The sequence below is a fragment of the Bubalus bubalis genome, chromosome 17, assembly GCF_019923935.1.
Source record: "Bubalus bubalis isolate 160015118507 breed Murrah chromosome 17, NDDB_SH_1, whole genome shotgun sequence".
Taxonomy (NCBI): Eukaryota; Metazoa; Chordata; class Mammalia; order Artiodactyla; family Bovidae; genus Bubalus; species Bubalus bubalis.
This window is the reverse complement of record NC_059173.1, coordinates 1,549,679-1,574,514: the sequence shown is the minus strand read 5'-3', so window position 1 is coordinate 1,574,514 and position 24,836 is coordinate 1,549,679. Positions and strand designations below refer to the sequence as shown.

The 24,836-nt window shown below is 61.0% G+C and overlaps 1 protein-coding gene across 6 annotated transcripts in view; it reads left to right on the top strand.

Moving 5' to 3' along the window:
- The first annotated feature begins 2,162 nt into the window (after positions 1-2,162).
- The window catches only part of CABIN1 (calcineurin binding protein 1), a 71,232-nt gene continuing 48,558 nt past the window's right edge, over positions 2,163-24,836 (top strand). For 2 of the 6 annotated variants that reach the window (XM_044930633.1, XM_025267269.2), the window contains exons 1-18: positions 2,163-2,254; positions 7,241-7,301; positions 7,748-7,840; positions 8,193-8,306; positions 8,876-9,010; positions 9,161-9,341; positions 11,159-11,288; positions 12,295-12,444; positions 13,512-13,798; positions 14,630-14,798; positions 16,407-16,543; positions 17,599-17,816; positions 18,467-18,545; positions 18,965-19,152; positions 19,787-19,939; positions 20,765-20,959; positions 23,114-23,350; positions 23,436-23,592. In XM_044930633.1, coding sequence (XP_044786568.1) covers positions 7,299-7,301; positions 7,748-7,840; positions 8,193-8,306; positions 8,876-9,010; positions 9,161-9,341; positions 11,159-11,288; positions 12,295-12,444; positions 13,512-13,798; positions 14,630-14,798; positions 16,407-16,543; positions 17,599-17,816; positions 18,467-18,545; positions 18,965-19,152; positions 19,787-19,939; positions 20,765-20,959; positions 23,114-23,350; positions 23,436-23,592 — 2,626 coding nt within the window. In that variant the 5' untranslated portion in view covers positions 2,163-2,254; positions 7,241-7,298. Of the gene's footprint in view, positions 2,255-2,408; positions 2,561-2,937; positions 2,991-7,240; positions 7,302-7,747; positions 7,841-8,192; positions 8,307-8,875; positions 9,011-9,160; positions 9,342-11,158; positions 11,289-12,294; positions 12,445-13,511; positions 13,799-14,629; positions 14,799-16,406; positions 16,544-17,598; positions 17,817-18,466; positions 18,546-18,964; positions 19,153-19,786; positions 19,940-20,764; positions 20,960-23,113; positions 23,351-23,435; positions 23,593-24,836 lie in introns of those variants that run through there. The other 4 variants (XM_025267273.2, XM_025267271.2, XM_025267274.2 and 1 more) reach the window with 4 other exon arrangements.

The following is a 24,836-nucleotide window of genomic DNA, read 5'->3' as shown; positions in this document are numbered from 1 at the left end:
GCTTTTTTGCATTTCAGAGGACGCAGGGGTGGGGGGGAAGGTGTGGCATGGAAGTCTCCTTTTCAGCTTTCTTCTAGATGCAGAGTTTACATCTCTGGGCAATACCTTCCCTGCCCCGTTAAAGCTTAGATCATTCTTGTGCACCAATGAAATACCAAACTGGTTTGCAGTCTGCCTGGTTAAAAAGTTTCCTAAGGAATGTGCCTGAGCCTACCGTGTTTACCTGACCACCGCTGTCATTCAGTGGCTCAGTTGTGTCCAACTCTTTGCGACTGCAGCATGCCAGGCTTTTCTGTCCTTCACCATCTCCTGGAGCTTGCTCACACTCAAGTCCACTGAGTCAGTGATGCCATCCAACCATCTGGTCCCCTGTCATCTCCTTCTCTTCCTGCCTATAATCTTTCCCAGTACCAGGGTCTTTTCTAATGAGTCAGCTCTTCTCATCAGGTGGCCAAAGTACTGGAGCTTCAGTTTCAGCAGCAGTCCTTCCCAGTGAATATTCAGGGTTGACTTCCTTTAGGATTGACTGGTTTGATCTCCTTGTGGTCCAAGGGACTCTCAAGAGTCTTCTTCAGCACCACAATTTAAAAGCATCAATTCTTCAGCCCTCAGCCTTCTTTATGGTCTAACTCTCACATCCATACATGACTACTAGAAAAACCATAGCTTTGACCACTACTGAGAACTTGTTAAAAGCTACAGCTTGGAGGTCCTACCCCTGGCTCCATGTCCCAGCTGTCTCTGCACTCATTCCTTCCGCCAGCATGGATGTCCTGCTTCCCAAAGGGGCTCAGGGAATGTTTGTGGGTTGGATGTAAATGAGTGGTTGAAGCACTCAAGGAGGAATTCAGGCCTAACCTTTCCAGGACCACAAGGTAACAGCATCCAGTCTGGTCTCCCTGTCATCAGTCTCATCCCCATCAGTGAGTGAGGGTATCTGTTTGCAGTGAGGACTGGCCCCTCCCCACATGCGGGCATCATGGCCCCCATTCTGCCCCTTGATAACACCGCGCTACATGAGACTCCTGCATGGCCTGTACTGTTTCTCAGCTCAAACCTTTGCCACACAGCTCCCTGCTGCTTGGACCACCCTCCCCATCTTTTTTCAACTTCAGAACATCTTTCGTGATAAAACTCAGGGGTGAGAGCTGCATCCAAGGTTGCAAGTTACCTCTGAAACTTTGAAACCAACTGTTTATGGTCTGTTTAAACCCTCCCACCACCACCACCACCTCCCATCCGATTATACCCAAAATTAAGGTTGGTGACTCAGTTATTTTTCCTGGCATATCAATAAAGCTTTATTGTACTTAACTGTCTATGAGTTCTTCACCATGATTTTACTAAAGTCAAAGAGAAAGCCGTAACATTCGTCCTTTAAATCATTATTGCTGGACTCAAGCCTCTATGAATGTCAACCAGTGTGAAGCCCCTTCCTAAAACACGTAGCTCCCAAGACCGTTGCCCTCTGGTCCCAGGCCGCGGAAACCCTTCAGATCTGCTTGTATGTTGTGGAAATGGATCCTTTGTCTCTTTAATTTGTTGTTATTCTCTCCCATTCTGAGGGCTGTCTTTTTACCTTGCTTATCCTTTCCTTTGCTGTGCAAAAGCATTTAAGTTTAATCAGGTCCCACTTGTTTACTTTTGTTTTTACTTCCCGTGAATCGAGGAGGTGGGTCAGAGAGGATCTTGCTTTGATTTATGTCATCAAGGGTTCTGCCTGTGTTTTCCTCTAAGAGTACAGTTTCTGGTCTTACATTTAGGTCTGCCCTTTTTTCTTCTGCGTCAAGAGTTGCTTGTATGTGTGCCTCTTAGGCTTCAAATCCTTTTCGGAACAGGTTGAGGCACGGGCAACGTCAACGAGGATGCTCTTCCTTCCCCTGTTCCCTCTAAGTGCCCCCATGTTGCCACGGTCTCCACGGCACCTGTCCGAAGGCTGAAACAGTAGTGCGTTACTGTTACTACTGTGCAGGGTAGTTACTGTGCAGGCCCGCGGGCCTGGCCCCTCCAACTGAGCGCCTCTTAGGTAACAGGACCTGTGGGAGCTGGCGCCGAGTCCGCAGCCACGCTCGAAGCTCTGCGCGTGGCCGCGTCCGCAAGCAGCCGGGGCCCCGCGCGCCGGAAGGCGCGTGCGCGCTCTCTGATTGGCCGGCGGAGCCGGCGCCTGAGCCAATGGGAGCGCGCCTTGTTGTCAGGCGCGCAGCTGGCCGGCGCAGGGGTCCGGCCGCCCTGGCGGTTGCTGTGGAGACGCCTGGTGAGCCCGCGGGCGACGGGGTTGCGGTGACCCGGGGTTGGGGCGCGACTCTGAGGGCGGGGCGGGGGGGGCGGAAGCCTGAGGTGCGGCGGGCGCGGGGCCCGGCCGGGCTGGCGCCAGGGCTCCCCGCGAAGAGACCGAGGCCGGGAGCCGGAGCGGCCCGGCGGGGGCCTTTAGTCAGGTCCTTGCTCAGCCGGCGGCCTGAGAGTGGGGGGCTTCGCCTGGGGACGGCGGTCGCGGCGCAGGGCCCCGCGCTGACCCCCCGCCTCGCGTCCTTCCATTTCACCTTCGCGGCGGTGCTGCGCGGTGAGCGCCCCTTGCGGGTGGTATCCCGCGTCCCCGGCTCCCCCCGCGGCCCGGCGGCTTCAGGCTGCAAGCCGTGGCCGCCCCGCCGCCCTCGGGCCCGATCGAGTCTCCGGACCGCGGCGGGGGGCGCTGCGCAGGCGGCTCTGGGGCCTCTCACTTCTCGGGCGCCTGGGTCGCTGCAGGGCAGGCTGTGTATGCGGCTTTCACGCGGCCGGGCTTCCCTCCGTGTGACCCTTTTGGTTGTTGCTCAGTCGTGTCCGACGCTTTGCGACCCCAGGACTGCAGCACGCCAGGCCTCTCTGTCCATCGCCAACTCCCGGAGTTCACCCAAACCCATGTCCATTTGAATCGGTGATGGCATCCAAGCATCTCATCCTCTGTCGTCCTCTTCTCCCAACTTCAATCTTTCCCAGCATCACTGTCTTTTCCAGTGAGCAGGCTCCTCTTTGTTTTTTTTATAATATTATGTCTTGTGACTATAATGTGTATACTTTTGGTGATATAAGTACTTGGGGGCTCTATATTGTCTTGTACTTTGGACACAGCCAAAGACAGTATGTAAGAGTGGGGCAGTGTTTTCATAACATCTTGTTTAAGGACACCGAAGTTTGAGTCTTATGTAAGTTTTACGTAATTTTCATGTGTCCCGAAGTTTTTCAGCCATTTGAAAATGTAGAAATCATTCTTTGCTCACTAGCCCACTGTTTTGCTACAGCCCAAGAGCAGAGGATGGTTTTTACATTTTTAAATAGTTGAAAAGCAAACTCAGATTAGGTCCATCATCCCCCGCCATCCCCCATCCCCAAGATTGGGAATGCAAGGTCTTGTGGTAGCTCTGTTTTTAGTGTTTTAAGGAACCTCCAGACTGTGCTCAGTAGCGGCTGCACCAGTTTACATTCCCGCCAGCAGGGTGAGAGGGTTTTCTTTTCTCCATGCCCTCCAGCACTTGTTGTTTGTAGACTTTTTACTGATGGCCGGGAAACAATGGAAACAGTGAGAGGCTTTGCTTTGGGGGGCTCCAAAATCACTGCAGATGGTGACTGCAGCCATGAAATTAAAAGATACTTGTTCCTTGGAAGAAAAGCTATGACCAACCTAGTCAGCATATTAAAAAGCAGAGACATTACTTTGCCAACAAAGGTCCATCTAGTCAAAGCTGTGGTTTTTCCGGTGGTCATGTATGGATGTGAGAGTTGGACTATAAAGAAAGTTGTGCGCCGAAGAATTGATGCTTTTGAACTGTGGTGTTGGAGAAGACTCTTGAGAGTCCCTTGGACTGCAGGGAGATCAAACCAGTCCATCCTGAAGGCAGTCAGTCCTGAATATTCATTGGAAGGACTGATGCTGAAGCTCTAATACTTTGGCCACCTGATGCGAAGAACTGTCTCATTGGGAAAGACCCTGATGCTGGGAAAGATTGAAGGCAGGAAGAGAAGGGGACGACAGAGGATGAGATGGTTGGATGGCATCACCGACTCTATGGACATGAGTTTGAGTAAGCTCCGGGAGTTCGTGATGGACAGGGAAGTCTGGTGTGCTACAGTCCGTGGCGTTGCAAAGAGTCGGACACGACTGAGCGACTGAACTGACTGAATAATTAGTGATGTTAAATATATTTTCATGCGTGTTTTGTATGCTTAGTCGCATCTGACTCTTCGACCCCATGGACTGCAGCACACTAGGCTCCTCTTTTTTCCATGGGGATTCTACAGGCAGGAATACTAGAGTGGGTCACCATGCCCTCCTCCAGGGGACCTTCCTAACCCAGGGATGTAACCCAGGTCCCTGCATTGCAGGCAGATTCTTCACGGTCTGAGCCACCAGGGAAGCCCCGTGTGTCTTTTGCATCTGTGTTTTTATTCTTGGCTGTGCTGGGTCTCCGTTGCTGTGTGGACTTTCTCTAGTTAGGGTGAGCTAGGGCCACTTTCTGTTTGCTGTACACGGGCTTCTCACGGTGGTGGCTTCTCCTGTTTTGGAGCACGGTCTCTAGGGTGCCTGGCCTACAGTGCTTGCGGGTTGAGGACTCCATGGCGCATGCTCAGTAGTCCTGGCATGTGGGCTTAGTTGCCCCATGGCATGTGGCATCTCCCCTACCAAGGACTGAACCTGTGTCCTTGTTTTGGAAGCATGGAGTCTTAACCACTGGGCTGTGTGTCCAGGAAGTCCTGTATGTCTTCTTCAGAGGAGTGTCTATTTAGAACTTACGCTTATTTTTTGATTGTGTATTTTTCGATATTGAGTTGTGTGAGCTGTATTTGTATATTTTGGAAATTAATTCGTTGTCAGTTGCACCATTTGCAAATATTTTCTCCCATTCTGTAGGTTGTCTTTTAAACTACGCTTGGACTTAGTGGAAAGTTGCAACAATGATACAATGAATTTCCAAATGTTTCTCCCCCTGCTTCCCTAACTTTAACATCTTACATAATCCTAGTGCAATTGTCAGTAAAAGGAAAGTCATACTCATACAATATTATTAACTCAACTGTCACTTTTCTGCATAGTCACAACCCTAGTCCATAAAGTTATTCAGTGTTTTATTAACTTTTTGGCCTTGCTACTTTTGTCTAATATTGCTCAATTTAGGCTGTCTGCTGTTTTCTCATGATTAGAGAGAAGTTATGCATTTTAGGCCAAAAAACACAAACATGCTCTACCCGTGGGGTAAGATTTTAGAAGTGTTCGTATTCTGAATACTTTATCTTCCACTACGAACGTATTCTGTTACCTGTGTACATTTTGTGGAGACAGGCATAGGCATTCCACTAATGAAGTTTTCTTCTATTTGGCCACATGAAATGTCCATTTCTCCCTTATGTGTGCACTGAATTGGTAGGTATGTTATATTCCCAAATAAGATGCGTATAAAGTTCCTAGAATTCGAAGAAGAAATGTCAGTGTTCTCCCAAATACCCCGGGATGCCAGGCTGTACGAGGTTAACTCGGATGATTTTCCTATTGATGCAAAAATAAATAGTTGGATTTTAAAATATCTGTGTTCTGGACGATAAATAATCCCTTTGCACATGCTTTTCTCTTGCTCCCTACCACGCTCCTCGCGCCGCCCCCTGACTGTTTGGTGATCACAGTGTCCATCCCAGCGTAGTTTATGGTGAAGCCAGTTTCCAGAGTTAATCAGCAGCATGCTTTGCTTGTTTAAATGTAGAAGCCAGGAGATGAAATAGCTATCTACCTAGTGGGGTTGTGTCTTCCTTGTCTGTGAAGAAGACTGTACTTTTTCCTTCCTTGTAAGAGCCCTTGGAGAACACAGAGCCCATGTGGAGGTCGTAGCTGAGAGCTCTGCTGGTGGGAGTCGTGTCATTTTGTTTTATACGAGTAGAGCACGTATTCAGTCCCTGCCAAGGCTCAACTTATACTGCCTGCTGGGCCCACACGGGGCTCTGTGCTGACCCCCGGGTGCGCCGTTTCCTGGCGCCTCGCTCTGCCCTCCCTGGAGCGTTTGGTGTTGCTGCGTCTTCATCCCACCCCTCAGGCTGGAGCCCGGTGTTCCCTGGCACCCTGCTGCTCCCTGGAGGCCCCTGAGGGCTCAGTTCTGTGGGTTTCCTCCTGGGGCGTGCCCCCTGCTCCCCACGCTGCAGTCAGGCTCCTGCCCTGTCTTCCTTTACCAGACCCCACAGATCCGTGAGTGTGGGCATGTGCACACAGCTGTGCAGCCTCCACCACTGTCCCCACCCCAGAAAGGAGCCCTGTTCCCCACAGGAGTCACCCCCGTCTGTCCCTCTCCCCGGCCTCCGCCTCCTTCCTGCTTCTGTGGCCTCATGGAGTCTGGACGCTGCACATAAATGGAAGCAGCGGTCTGTGGCCTTGGTGACGGCTTCTTTTAATGGCTGTGTCCTCATGGTTCATCCAGGTGGTAGCAGGTGCAGCACTGTGGTCTGTTTTGTGACCGAATAATAATCCATTGGTTGTCTGGATATCCCACATTTTCTGTGTCCATCTGTCAGCTGATGGGCATTTGAGTGGCTCCCGCCTGGAGTCTGTCATGAGTGATGCTGCTGTGAACATTTGTGGGCGAGTTTTGCTGTGGCCATGTGTCCGCTTCCCTTGGGAGTGGACTAGCGTTCTGAGCAACTGCCACTGCCAGCAGGCGTCACTGCTTCCATTCCCATCTGCAGGGTGTGAGGGTCGGATTTCTGCACGTCCTCACCAGTCCTGTCGTTCTCTACAGATTTCACACTGGTCTGCCTGCCTCTAAGTTTTTCCCTTGTATTCCGCATAGTTTTTTCTTTTGCATTGCCCTCTCGCCCTCCAGGCCCCTGCACCCCCTCCCACCCGCCGCCTGCACCCCAGTCTTCCTCCTTCAGGCCTCCTGCAGGCCTTCCTCCTTCACTTTCCCCATCCCGGCGGGTGACCTGGTCTCTACCTGCTGCCTGTATTTCCATTTTATTCAACTTTTGAAGAAATAACTGTTGGTCAATCTACTACATGTGCTGAGCCGTGAGCCCTGGGGGCATGTCAGACTCACTCCTCCGTGTCCCCAGTTGTCTGTCCAGGGCAGGCGCTCCGTCCCTAGGCCAGGGGCTCCCCAGGTGGCAGACCACAGGGTGGTCCCGAGGCGCGCTCGCCTGTGTGCCCGGAGCCAGAGGCCGTGGTTTTGGACCCGGTTCCTGGTGGCCCGGCTCTTCCTGGACCCCCCCTCAGCCTGTCCTCCCTCCCTAGGAGCCCGTGGGCTGCCCTGCCCCGCCGCCGCCACCGGGTGGCGCCAGAGGCTCTGACGATGGTATGTGCTGGTGCTTGGCCTCCCTCCTGGGCGAGGGGCGGGTGCTAGGGTGGGCCCTGAAGGCCGTCCGAGTGGGGCTGTGGGCACCTTCGAGGGTGTGGGTGTCCAGTTGGCAGGGCCGCGTCTCTGTGGCAGGGAGACCCAGCCCGTGTCACTGGAGTCTGTCTTTCTGATGCCTGGGTCTTCTGCTGCGTCAGGCCGCTGTTGGGTGTCTCCAGCCTGTCCCTTCTGTAGTGGGCATGTTTCCTAAGCAGGTTGGAGTGGTCCTTCAGAACGTTCCAGGTCCCCTTTCCCTGGGTGATCCACTCGGCCCCACATCTGGGGAGGCCGTAGCTGTTTGAGGCAGAGTGTGTTACAGAGAGCTGTGCGCCTTGTAGGTTAGTGACGAGATGAGCCACGTTTTATCTAAAAGCAGCTCTTCTCCTCCCTCACACCTCTGCCTCTAGATCCGAATCGCAGCCTTAAACGCCAGCTCCACAGTCGAAGACGATCATGAAGGAAGCTTTAAAAGTCACAAGACCCAGACAAAGGAGGCACAGGTGTGTGGTCCCGGGCTCCTCCGCAGCTGGCCCTCCTGGAGTCTGGGTGGTTCTGGCTGATGTGGCCGCCCCCCAGCAGGTGCCAGCGGGGCCCCTGGAGCCCTGGCCTTGCTCGGGCTGTGCCCTCGGCGTGCTGCCTGCTGGTGTTCAGACTCAGCGGAGCCCACCTTGCTTGTGTCCACCTGGGGGCCTCTGAGCAATGAGCCCCTGGCAGGCTGGGGCCTCAGGACTGTCTCCACCGCAGCAAGGCTGGCTCACACGGCCTGGAGTGCAGCCCCCGCACGCATGGTCGGTTGGCTTGAAGAGACACACCTTTGTGCTCTCGGAGAACGCCTCCTGTCTTGGTTTTCAGGAAGCAGAGGCTTTTGCCTTGTACCACAAGGCCCTGGACCTGCAGAAGCACGACCGATTTGAGGAGTCCGCCAAGGCCTACCACGAGCTGCTGGAGGCGCGCCTGCTGCGGGAGGCGAGTGCCCCGGGCTTTCCCACCTGCGGAACGCCCTCCTCGCGGGGGCGCTCCGAGGTTGGGCGAGTCCGGAGAAGCACGGGGAACAGTTGCAGGCACAGAGACCCCCAAATGCCCTTCCTACTGGGGCGCCACAGTCTACCGGGTGGGGCGCTGTGTCCCCTCTCAGTGTGGGGGCGCCGTGTGGGTGGCTCGGGGCCTTCTGTTTCCTGAAGTGTCAGAGCCGGGCACGGTGGGGACGCCGGGCGGCCGGGCCCCGGTGCTCTGGACGCTGCCGTCCACGCTCGGGCCTCAGGCGTGACGGGCGTGCTGGACGCGTCCCCTCCCTGTCTTGCTGCCCAGATGGCCTGCAAACTGCTTCCCGGGGGTCTGGCCTTTCTCGTCTGTGTGCTTGGAGCTGGGGCGGGGGCGGAGGGGTCCTTGAAAGACCCCCGGGGCCACACTGTTCTCCAGTGGAGGGTGGTTCCGGACTTGCCCCCAGGCCTGCACGGAGGCCAGGGGCCCTGCTGACGGCCTGCGGAGGCTTCAGGGCCTGGCTCTCACTTTGCACCTCTCTGCCGCATTCCCAGGCGGTTCCGTCTGGTGATGAGAAGGAGGGGCTGAAGCACCCTGGGCTGATGCTGAAGTACTCCACATACAAGAACCTGGCGCAGCTGGCCGCCCAGCGAGAGGACCTGGAGACGGCCATGGAGTTCTACCTGGAGGTGGTCCCCGCAGGCCTCGGGCAGCCCCTGGGGGCCACTGGCTCCCTCGTCGTCCCTGGGCACTCTGGGGGGCCGGGCCGGGGCTGTCCCCTCGGACGCCTGCTGGAGGGGTGGGGCTGACTGAGCAGGCGTCTGCGGCGTTGCTTGCAGGCAGTCATGCTGGACTCCACGGACGTCAGCCTCTGGTATAAGATCGGACTCGTGGCCCTGAGGCTCACCCGGGTGCCCCTGGCTCGCCACGCGTTTGAGGAAGGGCTGCGGTGCAACCCTGACCACTGGCCCTGCCTGGACAACCTGATCACTGTCCTGTACACCCTCAGCGACTACACCAGTGAGTGCCGCGCGCGGGCGGGCGGGCGGGTGGGCGCGCCGGCGGGCGGCTTGGCCGAGCTCGGGCCCGCGCTGATGCGCAAGGGCTGCTGCCCAGCGTTCAGGGGGAATGGAGATGGGTTTGCTTCCCCACCGTGCTCTGCTGGCTCTGCTGGCTTTCTTCCTCGGTCGCGGTTTGCTGCTGGCGCGGTAGTGGGAAGACGGGCTCCCTTCAGCCTTCACCCCCTACCCACCCCCGCTGCCTCCTGCCCCACGCCTGCTCCTGTGATTTGCTGATGGATGGCCTGGTGGCTGCAGCCTCACTCCCAGTGCCAGAAGCTCCCTTTCTCCTAGCGGCTTATCCTTCCCCCCTCTGTAGAGCAGCGTGGCTGCTGGAAACACCTGTGCCAGATGGAGCCTCCCTCTGCCTTGTGGTGGTGTCACTCGCTGCCCTGCCTGGCCCTCTGCTCTGCAGGGGACACATGGCCCCTTGCGGGCCATCCCGAGGCGGGCACTGACAGGGTGCTGGGCCTCCTGGGCCGGCTCCTCCCGGCAGCTGTGCAGGAGGGCCCTGGGCAGGACAGGGTGCAGGGGAGCTGGCCTCGGGCACAGATGTGCTCCAGCACCCAGCCTGGGTGAAGGTTTCAGCCGGGAGGCTGGCTCTGGCGGCTCTTTCTTCACTTTCCAGGGGCGGGTGGGGCAGAACGGGGAGGCGGAGGCTGGGAGGCTGGGCCCACACCCCTCCCTGGCTCCGTGTGCTCGAGCCTGGCCAGCTGCTGGATCCCCTCCCTGTGGTCACTGCCCGAGGCGACCCCAGCCTCTCCCCAGGTCCCCAGAGCCAGCTCAGCCGCCCCTGCCCCCTCCAGGCGGGGCCGGCACGTCTCGCCGCCTCCGCTGTGGGGCCTCTGCTGTCTGTCCTCTTCTCTGCACGCTTGACATCGCAGGCTCGCACATGGGGTCAGCTGCGACCGCGGGCCCTCGTGTTCTGGCGCAGATGTGCGTGTGCGTCTGTGGCCGTCCGCGTGCCACCCCGTTTCCCCATTTTGACCCTGGGCGCTTGCATCTTCCCTGTGTCCCTGGGGCTTGTCCTGGAGCTCGGGCGCCCCCTGGAGGTCCAGCCTTTGGTATTCTGCCATCTCTGCACCCCGGCTCAGGCTCTGCGCTTGGTAAACCTGTCTTGAGCAGAAGATGGCCTCGGGGACTGAGCAGTGTGTGCACCTGTGAGGGCCGAGGGCCGTCCCTGAGCCGAGGAGGCAGGCCTCCCTCTGCCGCAGGCACGGCAGCTCTGCTGCAGCCCCCGTCTTTCTCTCTGCTCCCACCCCTCCCCTGGGAGCCGTGCTCTCCTTCAGTGGGTGGCTGGCGGGGCGGCCTGGCTCTGTCCTCCCTCCAGTGCTCCGTCCTGGCTTTCCTCCCCTCTCCCCACTCTGTCCTTCTCTGCTCATTCCTGATGGGAGTGCCTCGCATCCGCACTCAGACTGTGGAGCTGGGCCGGGCCCTGGGCCATCCTGTCCAGAGCAGAGCAAGCTGGCAGTCGTGCTCTGGTTTGCAGGCAGCTGGGCCCTGTCGGGTGGGTTTGCTGGGTCAAGGGTCTGTGTGTGATGCCCTCCCCACCCCCCCCCACCGCTGTTCCCCAGAGAGGTTGTCCAGCCTGTCCTCCCTCCCCGGCAGCCTCGGGGTCACTATTTTCAGAAGTGGTTCCTGATCGGGTGGGTCCAGGTGGTGTCGCGTCCTTGTTTCCCCAGCGTCTCTTGGGCCCCAGAGCAGGGCCCCTTCCCTGGCGTCGCTGGCAAGGCCAGGGTGTCAGAGTGCAGTCCGAGGTCACGCCTTTCTCTCCTCCAGCATGCCTGTACTTCATCTGCAAGGCCTTGGAGAAGGACTGCCGCTACAGCAAGGGGCTGGTGCTCAAGGAGAAGATCTTCCAGGAGCAGCCGTGCCTCCGCCAGGACTCCCTCCGCATGTTCCTCCAGTGGTGGGTCCCTCACGGTCTGTCCTGCCCGCGCCTCTGCTTCAGGCTCTCAGGGCTGCCTCTGTCCAGCTCGCTGCCCGCCTTCCCCTCTCCGAGGCTGGGCTTTCCGCACTGCCCGGCCCGCCTCTGACCCGCCCTGCCTGCCTCCGGGATGGGGTCCTTTGCAGCCTGACCGCCCAGTCCTCCTGTCTCCCTCCCCGGGAGGAGAGTGGGCCCAGGCCCGGCAGGCTCTGGGCTGGCCCTGCTGGCCCTGCCCTGTCCGCTTCCCTGGCTCCCCAGCGCCCTCACTGGAGTCCCCACCTCTCCCTGGCCCGCTCTCCTGCCTCTTTCGTGTTCTGGCTCCCAAGTCCCCTCTTGGCAGCTTGCCAAGCTTGGGCTGCTGCCTCCCTCGCCACTCCCCCTGTCCGTGGTATCAACTTGGCCCCGGGAGTTTTCCACTGGGGGTTAGTGGTCATTTGTCCCGGTGTTTATGTCTCAGGAGACCGTGTCTCTTGTTCCCATCCGTCCCGACGGGACTGCCCTTCTTTGGGGAGGCGGGTGATGAGCCCACGAGTGCCAGGGAGCCTTGCAGGGAGGGGCCTCTGCTGGCAGAGGTGTGTCCGTGGGAGGCACGCCAGGCCTCAAGCTCCTGCCCTTGCTGTTGACTTCCATGGGCTTTGGTGAGCTTGGCTGGTCTGAGGGCTGTTTTTGGATGGGCAGTGTGGGATAGTTAAATCCTTTATAAGCTTCTCAGCAGAGGATGGGAGTAGTGTGTGGTGTTTCTGCTGTCAGCGTGGTCCTGCTGAGGCGGACGAACGCCTGCTGCCCGGTTGTGAGCAGATTAAAGGGCGTTAGTCATGCTGTGTGCATGGGTGTTAAGGACGCTAATTACTGCCCTTTCCAGCCCTAGTGGTAATTTTATTTGTGGGAAGAATTAACACAGATCACAGGGTGTTAACTGCACGCCGGTGTGTAGGATCTGCACCGTGGCGCTGTGCCCCGGTCACGCCTCTGTTCCTTGCACTCTCAGTGACATGTCCATCCACGAGGTGTCGGTGAGCGCGGCCGAGGCGCAGGCCATCGTGGATGAGGCCCTGGGGCTGCGCAGGAGGCGGCAGGCGCTAACGGTGCGCGAGAAGGAGCCGGACCTGAAGCTGCTGCAGCCCATCCCCTTCCTCACGTAGGTTGTCCGGGGTGCCAGGCAGCCGCTGGGCGCTGCATGGGCGGGGACACGGGGCACACACGGGCAGGTGACTTCAGGACATGGTCCGGGCCTCCCCTGCCGGGATTCCCTCGCTCCATGCCGTCCTCGACCCGCCGCCTGCCACACTCCTGTCAGCCCCGCTCACCGCCCGCCCCAGGAGAGAGGGGGCGGCGCACGGGGGCCCTCAGGGTTCTGAGGGGCTAAGGGTGGGTGGGGAGCCCACCCCAGGGCCTGGTGTCCTGCTCATGAGTCCACGCTCACGATGGGGTCACGCTGCTGCGTGGGTTGGAGAGGGTTTAGGGCCAGAGCTGGAGTCCAGGGAGGAGTGGGCATGGGTCAGGCAGGGGGAAGCCTGTGCAAAGGCCCGGCAGCGTGTGGGCTGTGGTTTTGTTTGCAGAACTGAACGAAGCTACGCAGCTGAGGGTGTGTTGGGCGGGGTGGGGCAGTGAGGTCGGGCAGGCAGCACCATGGCGACAGGTGGAGGCCTTGGTTTTTAGTCTAAGGGCCTGGGAAGCTGTTCAGGGATGGGTGGGTGGGTACCTTATGCCACACTTTGTCATACCGCAACACAGCATGGCATGCAACACAACACGTGATGACACGTAGAACACAGGACAGACAGCGTGCAGCGTCGCCCATGGCGCACCTCAACACAACACAACACGCGACACGGCTTATTCACGACAAAACGCACACGTTCCCGGCCTGCACCCAGCAGGCTCCGGCCCAGGAGCTGTTGAGCCCTTTGGAGCTCATCCCTGTCAGTGGCCCTCCCCCAGGAAACCAGACGAGTGGCCGCCGCGGGGCGAGGCCGCCGGGCGGTAAAGACGGGACCTTGCTCAGAAGGGGTTATCGCGTGAGCCCGCAGCTGTCCCTGCCTGGTGGGGCTGAGATGCCCTGGGGCTCCTGCGTGGAGTGCGGAGGGTGTGGGCCCCACTCCAGCCCAGTGGCTCCACCTCAGCGGTCAGTCACCCTGGCCCCCCGCCCTCACAGGGGCCCCCTGTGGTGTGTGCTGAGCCTGCGTGGTGACCCTTCCCCTGCAGCTGGAAGTGCCTCGGTGAGAGCCTGCTGGCCACATACCACCACCTCACCACATGCGAGCCCCCGCGGCCCAGCCTGGGCAAGAGGATCGACCTGTCTGACTATCAGGACCCCGGACAGCGCCCCGCGTCCCCGGAGGAGGTGGCGCCTGTCAGCGTGCTCCAGCCAAGCCCTGCCAGCGCCAGCCCTGCAGCCTCCGTGGCAGAGCCTGTGCTGACGTTCACCCCCGTGCCCACGGCCAGCTTCCCGCTGCACAGCCCCAGCCTGCTGGAGACGGGCGTCCCCACTGGTGAGCGGGCCCCGGGGAAGGCTTCAGGGGACCCCATCTGCTGAGCGGCAGTGAGAGTTGGAGAGCCCTGCCCTCTCCAAAGGCCGGGTCCTGCCACCACCTGGCCCTGCAGGAGAGCTCCGGGCTGCTGGCCGGCCTCCCTCCACAGTGGGGCCCTGGGGGCGGGGTTGGCCTCGGGGACAGTTCCTCAGGCCCCTGCCTGCTGTGCTGCTGGGCGCTGACACTCCCAGCCTAAGCAGCCGCCAGCAGTCAACTGCCGTCTGATGTCATGTCCCTTGGAATGGCATTACTGATTTTTATCATCATTGGAGCCTTCCAAAAACACTTCGGACCAAAGCTTCTGAGCCTTTTCTTGATTTCTGTGTCACTGATAAAGACTATGTGGCGGCTGAAGAAGGTTCTGAATGAACATGTATGTAATGGTTTCTAACTTTTTAACTTCATCACGAGTGACACCTGTCTGCTATGAATCACGTGACCCTCTTGCCCGCATCCTGTCACTGGTCCTCAGGCCTGGGCAGTCAGGGTCCCTGCTGTTTGCTTAGCCCCGTCCCAGGACAGCCAGTGGGGGCCTTTGACCCTGAGACCCTGGCATTTTGTAGCTATGGAAAGTAGTCTTGAGGCCTGGCCTGTGGGTGAGAAAGGGGTGAGATTAAGGGATTTGAACTGGCCTTTTCTCAGGCTCTTTTTTGATAGAGGGGATGGAAAGTTTCTTGAACGCCCGAGAAGCCTCGAGTTAAGTGTGCAGCAGGTTATAAAAGGGCTGAGCCCTTTGAGGTGCCTTTCCCTGGCCCAGCTCTCCTGAGCTTCCGACGCGCTCTCTTTGTAAAGGTGATGTCTCCGGGGGAGATAAATCCAAGAAAGGGGTGAAACGGAAGAAGATTTCCGAGGAGAGCGGGGAGACGGCAAAGCGGCGGTCTGCCCGCGTCCGAAACACCAAGTGCAAGAAGGAAGAGAAGGTGGACTTCCAGGAGCTGCTGCTGAAGTTCCTGCCGTCCAGGTGCGGCCTGTCAGTCTCGGCAGAGGAAGCACACAGCCTCCCGCCTCCCTCCCACCTCTGGTTCTGGGGCCACCCTCCCCTGTGGGTGCCTCCTCCGCCCCTGGACTGGGGCCTCCAAATGTCCTGAAGGCAGGAAGCGGGACTCGCGTGTCTTCAGAGCGGGGGCTGCCTGCTCATGCCTCACGCCTGGGCCTCCCGTTGTTCAGGCGCAGATGCCAGGACAGCCCGTGGGAGGGGCCCGTGCTCAGGGAGGTGCCCGTTTGGCTTCTCCGGGCTCCGCAGGGTCCCTGGAGCTTGAGAAAGTGGATGGCGGGTTTGGGAGGCGTCCCGTTTCTCGGGCTCCTCAGAGAAGCCTCCCAGGAGGAGATGGGCCTGGCTGCCCGGGGAAAGGGGTCTGCGCCCCCGTGCTTGTCCCCTGGGTCTTCTCTGGCCCCTGCGTCTTGCCCTATCCCCTCCCTCAGATGCTTTGGGGCCTCAGTGCCTGTGCTCTCCCGGGTTACGGTGCTAGACTTCCTACCGCCCCTGCCCGAGCGCAGAGAGCAGGCGGGTTCTCTGCCCACCGACGTTTGAGGGGCACGTCTTGTAAGCCAGGGTGTCCTCTCCCGTGCCCTGTGTCTGTGTCTTTGAGACTTTACACCGTTTTCTCCCTTCTGTGGTCCTGCGGTCTGGGAGGTGGCCGTGTGTCTGTGAGCATCCTTCTTGGGTCCTCAGCTGGCTCTGGCTCCTGACCGTCGGCTCCAGGGTGGTGCATCCAGGCTGACGAGGGCGGGGCCGGCCAGGAGCTTCCTGTGGCTTGTGAATCTCTCCGGCCACAGGGTTTGGTTTTCCTAGTTCTCTGCCTTTCTGTTTCTTTGGGGAGAGGGATGTGCCCGAGTGGAGCCGTTCTCAGCGGGAGCAGGATGTGGGCTCTCTGGTGGCTTCCTCCCGAGCAGGCCTCCCGGCGGGAGCCCCGGGGTGCTTCACCCCACCCCCTCCCGCTGCCCCGCCCGGGTCCTTGTTCCCCAGCGCTGCTGGTGGGGAATGGTGTCTTCCTTCTCTTTTACCTTTGTTTCAACTGCTGGTTTCCTGTGTGGTTTTCACGTCAGCTTCCTCGAATGGCTGGCAGGGGCTCACAGTGGCCTGCTGGGTGTGGTCCCCAGAGGGGGCAGCGGTGCATTGGTGCATCCTTGGGGGGCGGCGGGGACAACTGAAAGCAGAGTCCCTGGGGGATCTGCCGGGAGAGGCCCCCTCCCCTGAGCCCAGAGCACTGTGCGGCATCGTGGAGGTGCTGCCTGCCCCCCCTGCTCTCCCAGCCTGCTTTGGCCTCAGCATGTGGAGGCTTGGCTGACTGCTGTCCAGGTGAAGTCCTGCGGCCGCTGTCTCCAGTTCCCTGTGGGCATCAGTCCCTATGTGGGTCCTTTCTGTGTTTCCCACTTGAAGGTCAGCTTCCTGTGGACAGGGGTCGCCACAACCCCAGCTGTATTCCAACCTTGGCCCGATGCCTGATGACCACCTAATGGGATGGGTGAAGGCAAGCATGGGCCAGACCTGGCCGCGAAGGCCCGCAGAGGCAGAGCCCCCTTGCCTGGGGCCAGCCGGGCCGGTGTGAGTCTCGTGTGTTCCCTGCAGGTTGAGAAAGCTGGACCCTGAGGAGGAAGATGACCCCTTTAACAGCTATGAAGTCCCGCCAGAGGCCAAGCTGGAGAGCTTCCCCAGCACGGGGCCCCACAGGCTGTCCTCCGACTCGGCCACGTTCATGGAGTCCGGTAGGAGGGGGCCCACGGGCGCTGCTGGGGGCATGTCTGGGCGGTGGTCCAGGGGTGGCCCAGGGCTGCCTGGCTCTGTCCCACCTGAGCTCTGAGCTCGGCCGGGTGAGGCGCTGGACCGTCCTGGCGCAGGCCTTGCTGGTCCAATGGTGCGTCTCACTGTTGGGTGTGGCTGAGTGCTGGGCGCTGTGCTGCCGCGTGAGGCCGCACCCCCTCGGGCCTGGAGGCTCAGACAGGGGCGCCCACAGCTGTGGGGGGCGCGGGCTCGCCACACTGCTGCCCTCCTCTCCCGAAGAAGGCAGGCCTGGCGTGGAGGACCCCCTCACGTCGGGTCCCACCCACGTCGGGTCCCCCTCTCCCTTTGGGGCCCCCTCACGTTGGCACGCCCCTCCCATCGGGCCCCCCCATGTCGGGCCCCCCCTCATGTCAGCCCCCCCCACGTCAGCCCCCCCTCATGTCAGGCCCCCCCTCACGTCAGGCCCCCCCACGTCGTGTCCCCCCCCTTTGGGGCCCCCTCACATCGGCACCCCCCTCCCATTGGACCCCCCCTCATGTTGGGCCCCCCATCATGTCGGCCCCCCCCCTCACGTTGGGTCCCCTGCCGATGTCGGGCCTCCCCCCTTCACGTCGGGTCCCCCTTGCATCTGGTCCCCCCTCCCATCAGGCCCCCCTCACGTTGGGGCCCCCCCTCTTTTCGGGCCCCCCACCTCATGTCGGGCCTCCCCCCTTCACGTCAGCCCCCTCCTCCCGTCGGCCCCCCCTTATGTTGGGTACCCCCCTCCTGTCGGGCCCCACCTCTTGCAGTTGGATCCCCCCGTGTCGGCCCCCCGTCACATCGGAGCCCCCCTCACGTTGGGCCGCCCTCCTGTCAGGCCCCACCCCTTGCGTAGGGTCCCCCCGTGTTGGCCCCCGACTCCCTTCGGGCCCCACCCCTCCCGTCGCCCCCCGTGTCGGTCCCCCCTCTCATGTCAGGGTGCCCCCTCCCGTCGGGCCCCCCCCATGTCGGCCCTCCCCTCCCTTTGGGCCCCCGCCCTCACGCCGGGCCCCTCCTGCAGAGGAGCAGGACGTGCAGGCCTTCCTGCTGGGGAACCTGAGCAACGGGGGCGTCCTGGAGCTGATGATGCGTTTCCTGAAGAGCATGGGCCACAGGTTCCTGCTGCGCTGGCCGCCGGGCCTGGCGGAGGTCGTGCTCAGCACCTACCACAGCTGGCGGAGGCACAGTGCCAGCCTGCCCAACCCGCTGCTCAGGGACTGCAGCAACCGGCACATCCAGGTGGGTCTGCGGGGCGCTCTGGCCCCTCTTCCTCGGAGGAGGACGGCTGCTTCTAGGGGCAGTGCTGGGGGCGTTCAGGGCTCCCAGACGTGGAGGAGCCCTGGCTCACAGGTGCTCAGGGCCGTGTGGGTCAGGGGCCCCTGGGCAGGCAGCCTCTCCTGGGACACTCCTGGGACTGCCTCCTGGCAGCGTCTGCCTGGGTCCGCTCCCCCGGGGCAGGGTGGAGCGGTGGCGGTGCCGAGCTTTGGTCCCTGGACAGACTGCTTGGTCACTTCTCAGCTGTGCCCCCTTGGCTGGGCTGGCACCTCCTTACTGCTGAGCCTCAGCTTCCTGGTGCGCGGGGGAGCCACGCACCCACCCCGGGCTCTGTCAGGGCTGAAGGCCTGTGCTTGGCGGGTGGCAGGGCTGCCTCTTGCATGGGATGGTCCCCAGGACCAGAGGCGGGTGGGTCTCACCGGTGTTCCTGAGTCCGTCCCAGGGAGGTCCGTCTGTCTGTCCTTAGATGCCGGCAGCAACCGCTGGTTAGGACTCATGGAATGGATAGCCGGTAGAGGGCAGAGTGGCGTCCCCATCAGAGTCGAGTCTAGCTGAGGCTTCTGTCCCCACCCTTGGCCCTGGGTCCCGTTGCTGACCCCGCGCCCGTACTGCAGGAGATGATGCTGATGTCCCTCTCCTGCATGGAGCTGCAGCTGGACCAGTGGCTGCTGACCAAGGGCCGGAGCTCTGCAGGTAGGCCCCTTCCGTGTTCCCTGGGGGCTCACTTTCTGGAGTGGGCAGGAGCCGGGGACCGAGTCACTCCGGGGGCACATTTCCTAGGTCACTTCATCAGACCAGGAAAGACCCGGGTCTCTGAGAAGTGGCTGGGCCCCACGGGAGCCACCCGCCTGCTGGTGACTCGGGATGAGGGCCGTGGCATCTCCGTTTCCTCAGTTCATCACTGGACGCTTTGCGTGTCCGCAGATACGCTCAGCTCAGTCTGCTTGGTGAGGGCCACGAGCCCCGGGGCTTCTGCATCCCTGTTGGGCCCGTTGGGCTCTGACGCTGGCCACTTGGGGCCATGGGGCTCCGCGGGCTCAGGGCCTCGGCGAGCAGGAGGGCATCTGGGCCCCGCTCACGAGGTTGACTCCTTCCGGCCTGACGGTTTTCAGTGTCTCCTCGGAACTGCCCCGCAGGCGTGCTGAATGGCAGGTTCGGCCCCGACTTCCCAGGGGCCCACTTCCTGGGGGACCTCCTGCAACTGTCGTTTGCCTCGTCCCAGCGGGACCTGTTCGAGGACGGCTGGCTGGAGTTTGTGGTCCGCGTGTACTGGTTGAAGGCTCGGTTCCTGGCGCTGCAGGTTGGTCTGGGGGCAGCTGCTTGGGGAGGAAGCCAGGGCACCCAGCAAGGAGGGGAGGGGCTGGTCACGTGACGCAGCATGTGTGTGCATGCCTGGTGGCACCTGGGCACTGGGCTCGGCTTCAGGAAGCGGGGTGTTGGGGGGAACGTCAGGCTCCTGGAGCCAGCGTGCCCACCACCCATCTAGCCACAGCACCGGGAGGGTCTCGTGGGCCCCACAGACCCAGAGAGGTTGCCTTGCAGTCTTGGCCCTTTGCTTGTGCTTCCCAAGAGCTGTGTGGAGGACCGGGGCAGACTGGCTGGCCCCCAGCCCCCTGAACACCGTGGCACCCTTCAGTTGGTTCTGGAGTGGGGCAGGGCCAGTCGAGTCACAACTCTGCCACCTTTGCTTGAGCTCTGGACAGGTTCTGGGCTGCGCGCCCTGGCCACAGGGGTCACCGTGGCCCCCTGGGGCCCTGGTGTGAATCATTCGTTCATTCACCCATTCAGCAGATACGTGCTGAGCCCCACTCTGGCCAGCTGCTATGTAGGGGGGAAGGTGGGCATTGGCCAGCCCACCCCCCATGGTGCCCCCCATGTGAGGGGCTTGGGAGGCAGGCCCTGGCAAGCACGGTGAGTGCGCCTCCTCTGCCCAGGGAGACATGGAGCAGGCCCTGGAGAACTACGACATCTGCACGGAGATGCTGCAGAGCTCGGCCGCTGCTCGGGCCGCTGCGGGGGCCGAGCAGAGAGATGTGGTCATCCGCCTGCCCAACCTCCACAACGACTCGGTGGTCTCCCTGGAGGAGGTGAGCAGAGCTTCCTCGACGGTGTTTTCCTGTCAAAGGCTGGACCTGTCCATGCGGACTAGGAGACAGGGCGGGACGGGGCCCGGGAGAGGCAGCCCTGGTGTTCAGGGTGCCGTGGACTTGAAGGCTCCGCCCTGATGGAGCACCCGCCGGGGGCCGGGGGCTGGGGGCCGGGAACAGGGTGGGGGGGTGTCTGCTGGGGGTGGGGACGGTTTTTGCTTGGTTCCCAGGCCCTGTGTGGGGGCAGCTCCAGCAGGATGAGGGGAAGCCCCCAGAAGCAGACCAGCACTGCTGTGGCCAGGGCTGGCCAGCGGCCTGTGGTTCTCCTCTTGCCCTCACTGTGCAGCCCCTGACCCCCACCCACAGCTCCGTGTCTGTGACACGTCCTTGGGCTGAGGGTGGCCGTCAGGCCCTGCAGAGTGGCTTCAGGGCCAGGCCCGGTGCAGTAGCCTGCTATCCGTGTCCGGCAGGCCTCCTGGCGAAGAGGGCCCCAAGGGTTCGGTGGTGGGTGCCGGCCTCTGGCCGGGCCCTGCTTGGTCTCTGTGGCCTTGTACCCCGGCCCAGGGGTCTGGGTTGCTGAAGTGTGACTGGGAGCCTGGCTGACTGTTTTGGTGCTCTATGTCTGGAGCCTGTGCTTTTGGGGTGGTTGTGTTTTTGGTGTGTTTGTTCTTTGGAGACTGGAATGCTTTGACCTTCACAGAGGTGCTATCTGTGAAGCAGCTGCTTGCTGTGAACGCCCCTCGTCTGGGTCTGATAAGAGCAGAACCCTGGCCGCCTCGGGGGCCCGCGATGGCTTGGTCAGCCAGTGATCCGGGCCTTTTCCAGATTGACAAGAACCTGCGGTCGCTGGAGCGGTGCCAGTCTCTGGAGGAGGCCCAGCGGCTGTACGAGGCCGGCGACCACCGCGCCGTCGTGCGCCTGCTGCGCCCCACCTTGCGTCCCAGCGGCTGCGACCGCGCCAAGCACCTGGAGTTCATGACGTCCGTGCCCGAGAGGCCGGCCCAGCTGCTGCTGCTACAGGTGAGTGCTCCCGCCTCGTCCGCGCCCTCTGCCATCTCTGAGGGAAGCGGAGCGAAATTCTCCCTGCAGCGGCAGTGGGCGAAAGTGGTCAGAAGGTGGGCTCAAGGGAACCCCGCCTTTGGCTCTCAGTCTCGCGTGGCTAGTCGGGCTCAGCCATCCATTCACCTGATGGTCCATCTGCCTTTTTTGGTTTTTATTTTCTTTTTTTCTAAATGCATTTTTCTACTTTATTGCTTGGTCTTCTTTTACTGGTTTTAAAATTAAGTGTTGAGTACGAATAAAACTAGATGAAATCTGTGTACAACAACAAAACAAAAGCACGGTGAGCTAACCAGCCCTAGAGGGTCGCGCTGCTGAGGGGAAGGAGCAAGTGTGGGTGAGGCCTGTGTGCGCTTTCAGCCCCTGCATGCCCCGCCCCCGGCGCCCAGGGCCTAGCCGGGCGTGGCGTCTGCGGGGCACGGCATTCTCACATCTCATCCCGGGGCACAGATGCTCGTCCTTGCCCCAGAGGCCTGCCGTGGGGCCTCACGAGCTCGGGCGTGTGGGCATCCTGCCCGGCATGTGGGCGTGGAGGAGAATGCCTGGGGTGTGCTGCACGGTGCGGGCTGGGCTGGTAGCTTGTCCCTCAGACTCGTTACCTCCCTGGGGCCTTCTGCTTGGGTTTGGGAAGGGAGCCCCGGCTTCTCTCAGGCTTCGTAAACTGGAAAACAGGTAAGAAGTGTGGCTGGGAGCAAGTGGAACCAGAAGGGGAGGCAGGGAGTGAGGAGGAGGGGAGAGGAGGTCAGGCAGCCCTGCGTGAGGACGGGGAGGAGCTGCTATGCCCTCGGTGCCCTCACTGGGGGCAGGGGGCAGCCAAGTGTGTCCAGGGAGGGGCCACCCAGGGGCTCAGGCGCTCCTGCTTTGTGGTCTGGAGCTTCTGGGTGAGAGGACAGCACCCCCCCCCAGCTGCCCACAGCCCCGGAGGGATGGGCACCTGCTGAGGAGGCACCACGCCGTGCTGGGCCTGAGACAAGGCCGGCCGGCCGCCCGGGGAACTGCTGCTTCTTGTGCAGGAGTGAGTTGATCTTTGCCCAGCTTCCTGGTGGCAGAATGTGCTTTCTTATTGATTTGGAATGGTTTTTATATATTAAAGGTCTTAATCTTTTCCCCCTCAAATGCTTTTGTCAGTTTTTTTCTGATTTTAAATTGCAGCTTCTGTTTTCTTTGACATACAGAAGTTTTGAATTTTTAGCACATCAAATCTCTTGATGTTTTCAAACGGTGGTGCATTTGTTCATTATGCTTGGAAAGCCTTTCCAAGGCTTGAGCAGCCTTCGTCCTGTGGTTGCAGAATCAGGATGGAGCTCCTGCAGTGCGCCTGGCACGAGGCAGGTGGGGGCCCTCTGATGGAGCCTGCTCTCCACAGGGAGGCCGGCAGGCGGTGTGACAGTGGACGGACGGGGGTCTGTGTGCTGGGCTTCTCCCAGCCACGGTAGGTGTGGGGTTTGTGCTTGTAACCCGCTTCTCCAAGCATTTGTAGGGCGGGGGCCTGACTTGGAGCCCCCTCTGGGACACGCAGGAGGCTCGGTCGCCCCGGGTAGATGAGGTGCCTGCCGCGTTCTTCAGCATAGGGTGGTTTCCTCATGGTCGTGTGGATTCCAGTCCTGATGTTTTGGGTTGCTGTTTTAGCAGGATGTTACTGCTGGTTGTTATGTCTTCTGACTGTGTGTTTCTGGTTTATAGGCACCCTGGTGAGTTTTGCATGTTCGCTTCAGATGTAGCCGCTTTACTGCATTCCCATTATCCCTGACGGCCCGTTTTGGGGGGATGGTCTGTTGCCCCAGGCAGGGCTGACCTGTCCTCAGTCGCTGGCAGCTAGTCTCCTGCCTTCTGGCTTTTTCTGGCCTCGAGCACTGGGAGTGGTGTCACGCGAGGGTGATGCTGGGGGCCCCAGTCTTTTCCTTGACTTTGTCGCAGCCGCACCTCCTGTGTGTTCTCATGGAGAGGGCTCGGCTCCGGCTGCGGCCTCCACCTCTGCCCATGGGCTCAGCACACCTCAGTGGCTCCTGCTCGATGCACCAAGAAACACAGGGCGGCCCTGCCATCCCCGCCCCAGGCCCCAAGGCCCGAGGGGAGCGTGGCCGCCGTGTGTCCTCACCCTCTCCCCCTGCACAGGACTCCCTGCTCCGGCTGGAGGACCACCGGCAGTGCTTCGAGTGCTCCGATGTGGCTCTGAACGAGGCGGTCCAGCAGATGGTCAACGCCACCGAGACTGCCGCCAAGGAGGAGTGGGTGGCCACGGTGACCCAGCTGCTGCAGGGCATGGAGCAGGCTCTGTCGGCAGATGGCAGCATCCTGCGGGACTTGTCCTCTGCCGGTGGCCTCACCCGGCTCACCAATAACCTCATCCAGGTAACCTGGCCGCTTCTCTCCCCGCCTGCCCCCAGCCAGCGCCTGCAGCCTGGCGAGCTGCCCGCCGTGACACCCCATCTTGCAGGTCATCGACTGCAGCATGGCTGTGCAGGAGGAGCCCAAGGAGCCCCACGTGACCTCGGTGCTGCCCTGGGTCATCCTGTACCGGGTCATCCGGCAGGAGGAGGACGCCTTCCAGTCCCTGTGCCACCAGCAGCAGCTGCAGCGCCCGGCGGACGAAGGTGCGGGGTGCGGGGCCGCCTGTGCGTGCATCCAGCTATGAGCACGTGTGGGCTCGGGCGCCACAAGTTTCCTGGACGCAGGCAGAGGCAGCGTCTGCACGGACCGGGTGGCCGGGCGGGGCCACGGAGCGCGCCCTGCTTCCCGTCGAGTGCAGGGGGCGAGCCCCATGCGGAGTGGGGCCCCGGGGCCTCGAGCCCCCGGCCGCTCCTGGCTGGGGGCCTGGGCGGCACAGGGCAGGTGGGCACAGGCTCCACCGCGCGGCTGTGACCGCAGGCCACTCAGGCAGCCTCGCCCGCTCTGGGGACAGTGGCACGTCTCAGTCGCCGGAGGGCAGCCGGAGCAGCAGCGTCGGAGCCGCCGCGCGGGCTGGGCCGGCTCCAGCGGCGGCGCCCGGGTGGGCCTGCGGGGCGAGCGGGCCTTCCCAGGCTGGCGCTGGAGCCTGGGCAGCACCTGTGGACCTGTGCTCAGAGGCCGAGACGAGAGCAGAACAGTGGCTCAGGGGCGTTCGGCCAAGAGTGTCCATACCTCTACCAGATGGACTTTATCCTTCGGTTGTCTTCATTTTCAGTATAAACTTGATGAAGGTACACATGATTTTTACATGGCTGTGATTACCACACACATATTTATGTGTTTATTCAGCCAACTCGAAACTCATTTATTGGGGGTTTTCGCTAGTCCCTTGCCGGGTCAGCCAAGTGCGCGGTCAGTGCGGTCAGCCATGTCGTGGCGCCCATGGAGCCCACGTGCTCTCCTGCTCGGAGGGCTGCACTCCTCAGCTGTCTGTCAGCGGCTCTCTACTTGTCAGGCCTCTGTGAAGGAGAACTTCTGGGCCTGACGGTTCATGGTCGGGGGGAGAAGCAGGACCACCAGCAGCACCCACAGAGCCCTGTCTGAGGCCTGGTGGATGGCCGGGCAGTGGGGACACGCAGCCATGGGGTGGCTGGGCAGGGCCCCCGGAGAGCCGGGCGTGTGGGCAGGCTTGGGGAGGCGCCAGGCCGAGGAAGGCGCCCGCCCGTCTGCAGGCCAGGAGCGCGCTGCTTGGCCCGGCCCGCAGGCCGGCGGTGCTGCTGTCTCCTGGGCTGCAGGCGGCACCTCATGCGCACCTTTTTGCTTCTGCTAAATGGACGTTTTTGGATAAATTTTTAGAACAGATATCTTTAGAACTCTTGACAAATAGAGCCTCTATGTTTTCAAAAAGAGTTCTAATGGTGAAAAAAAATTAAGGTTTATACCTATAAAC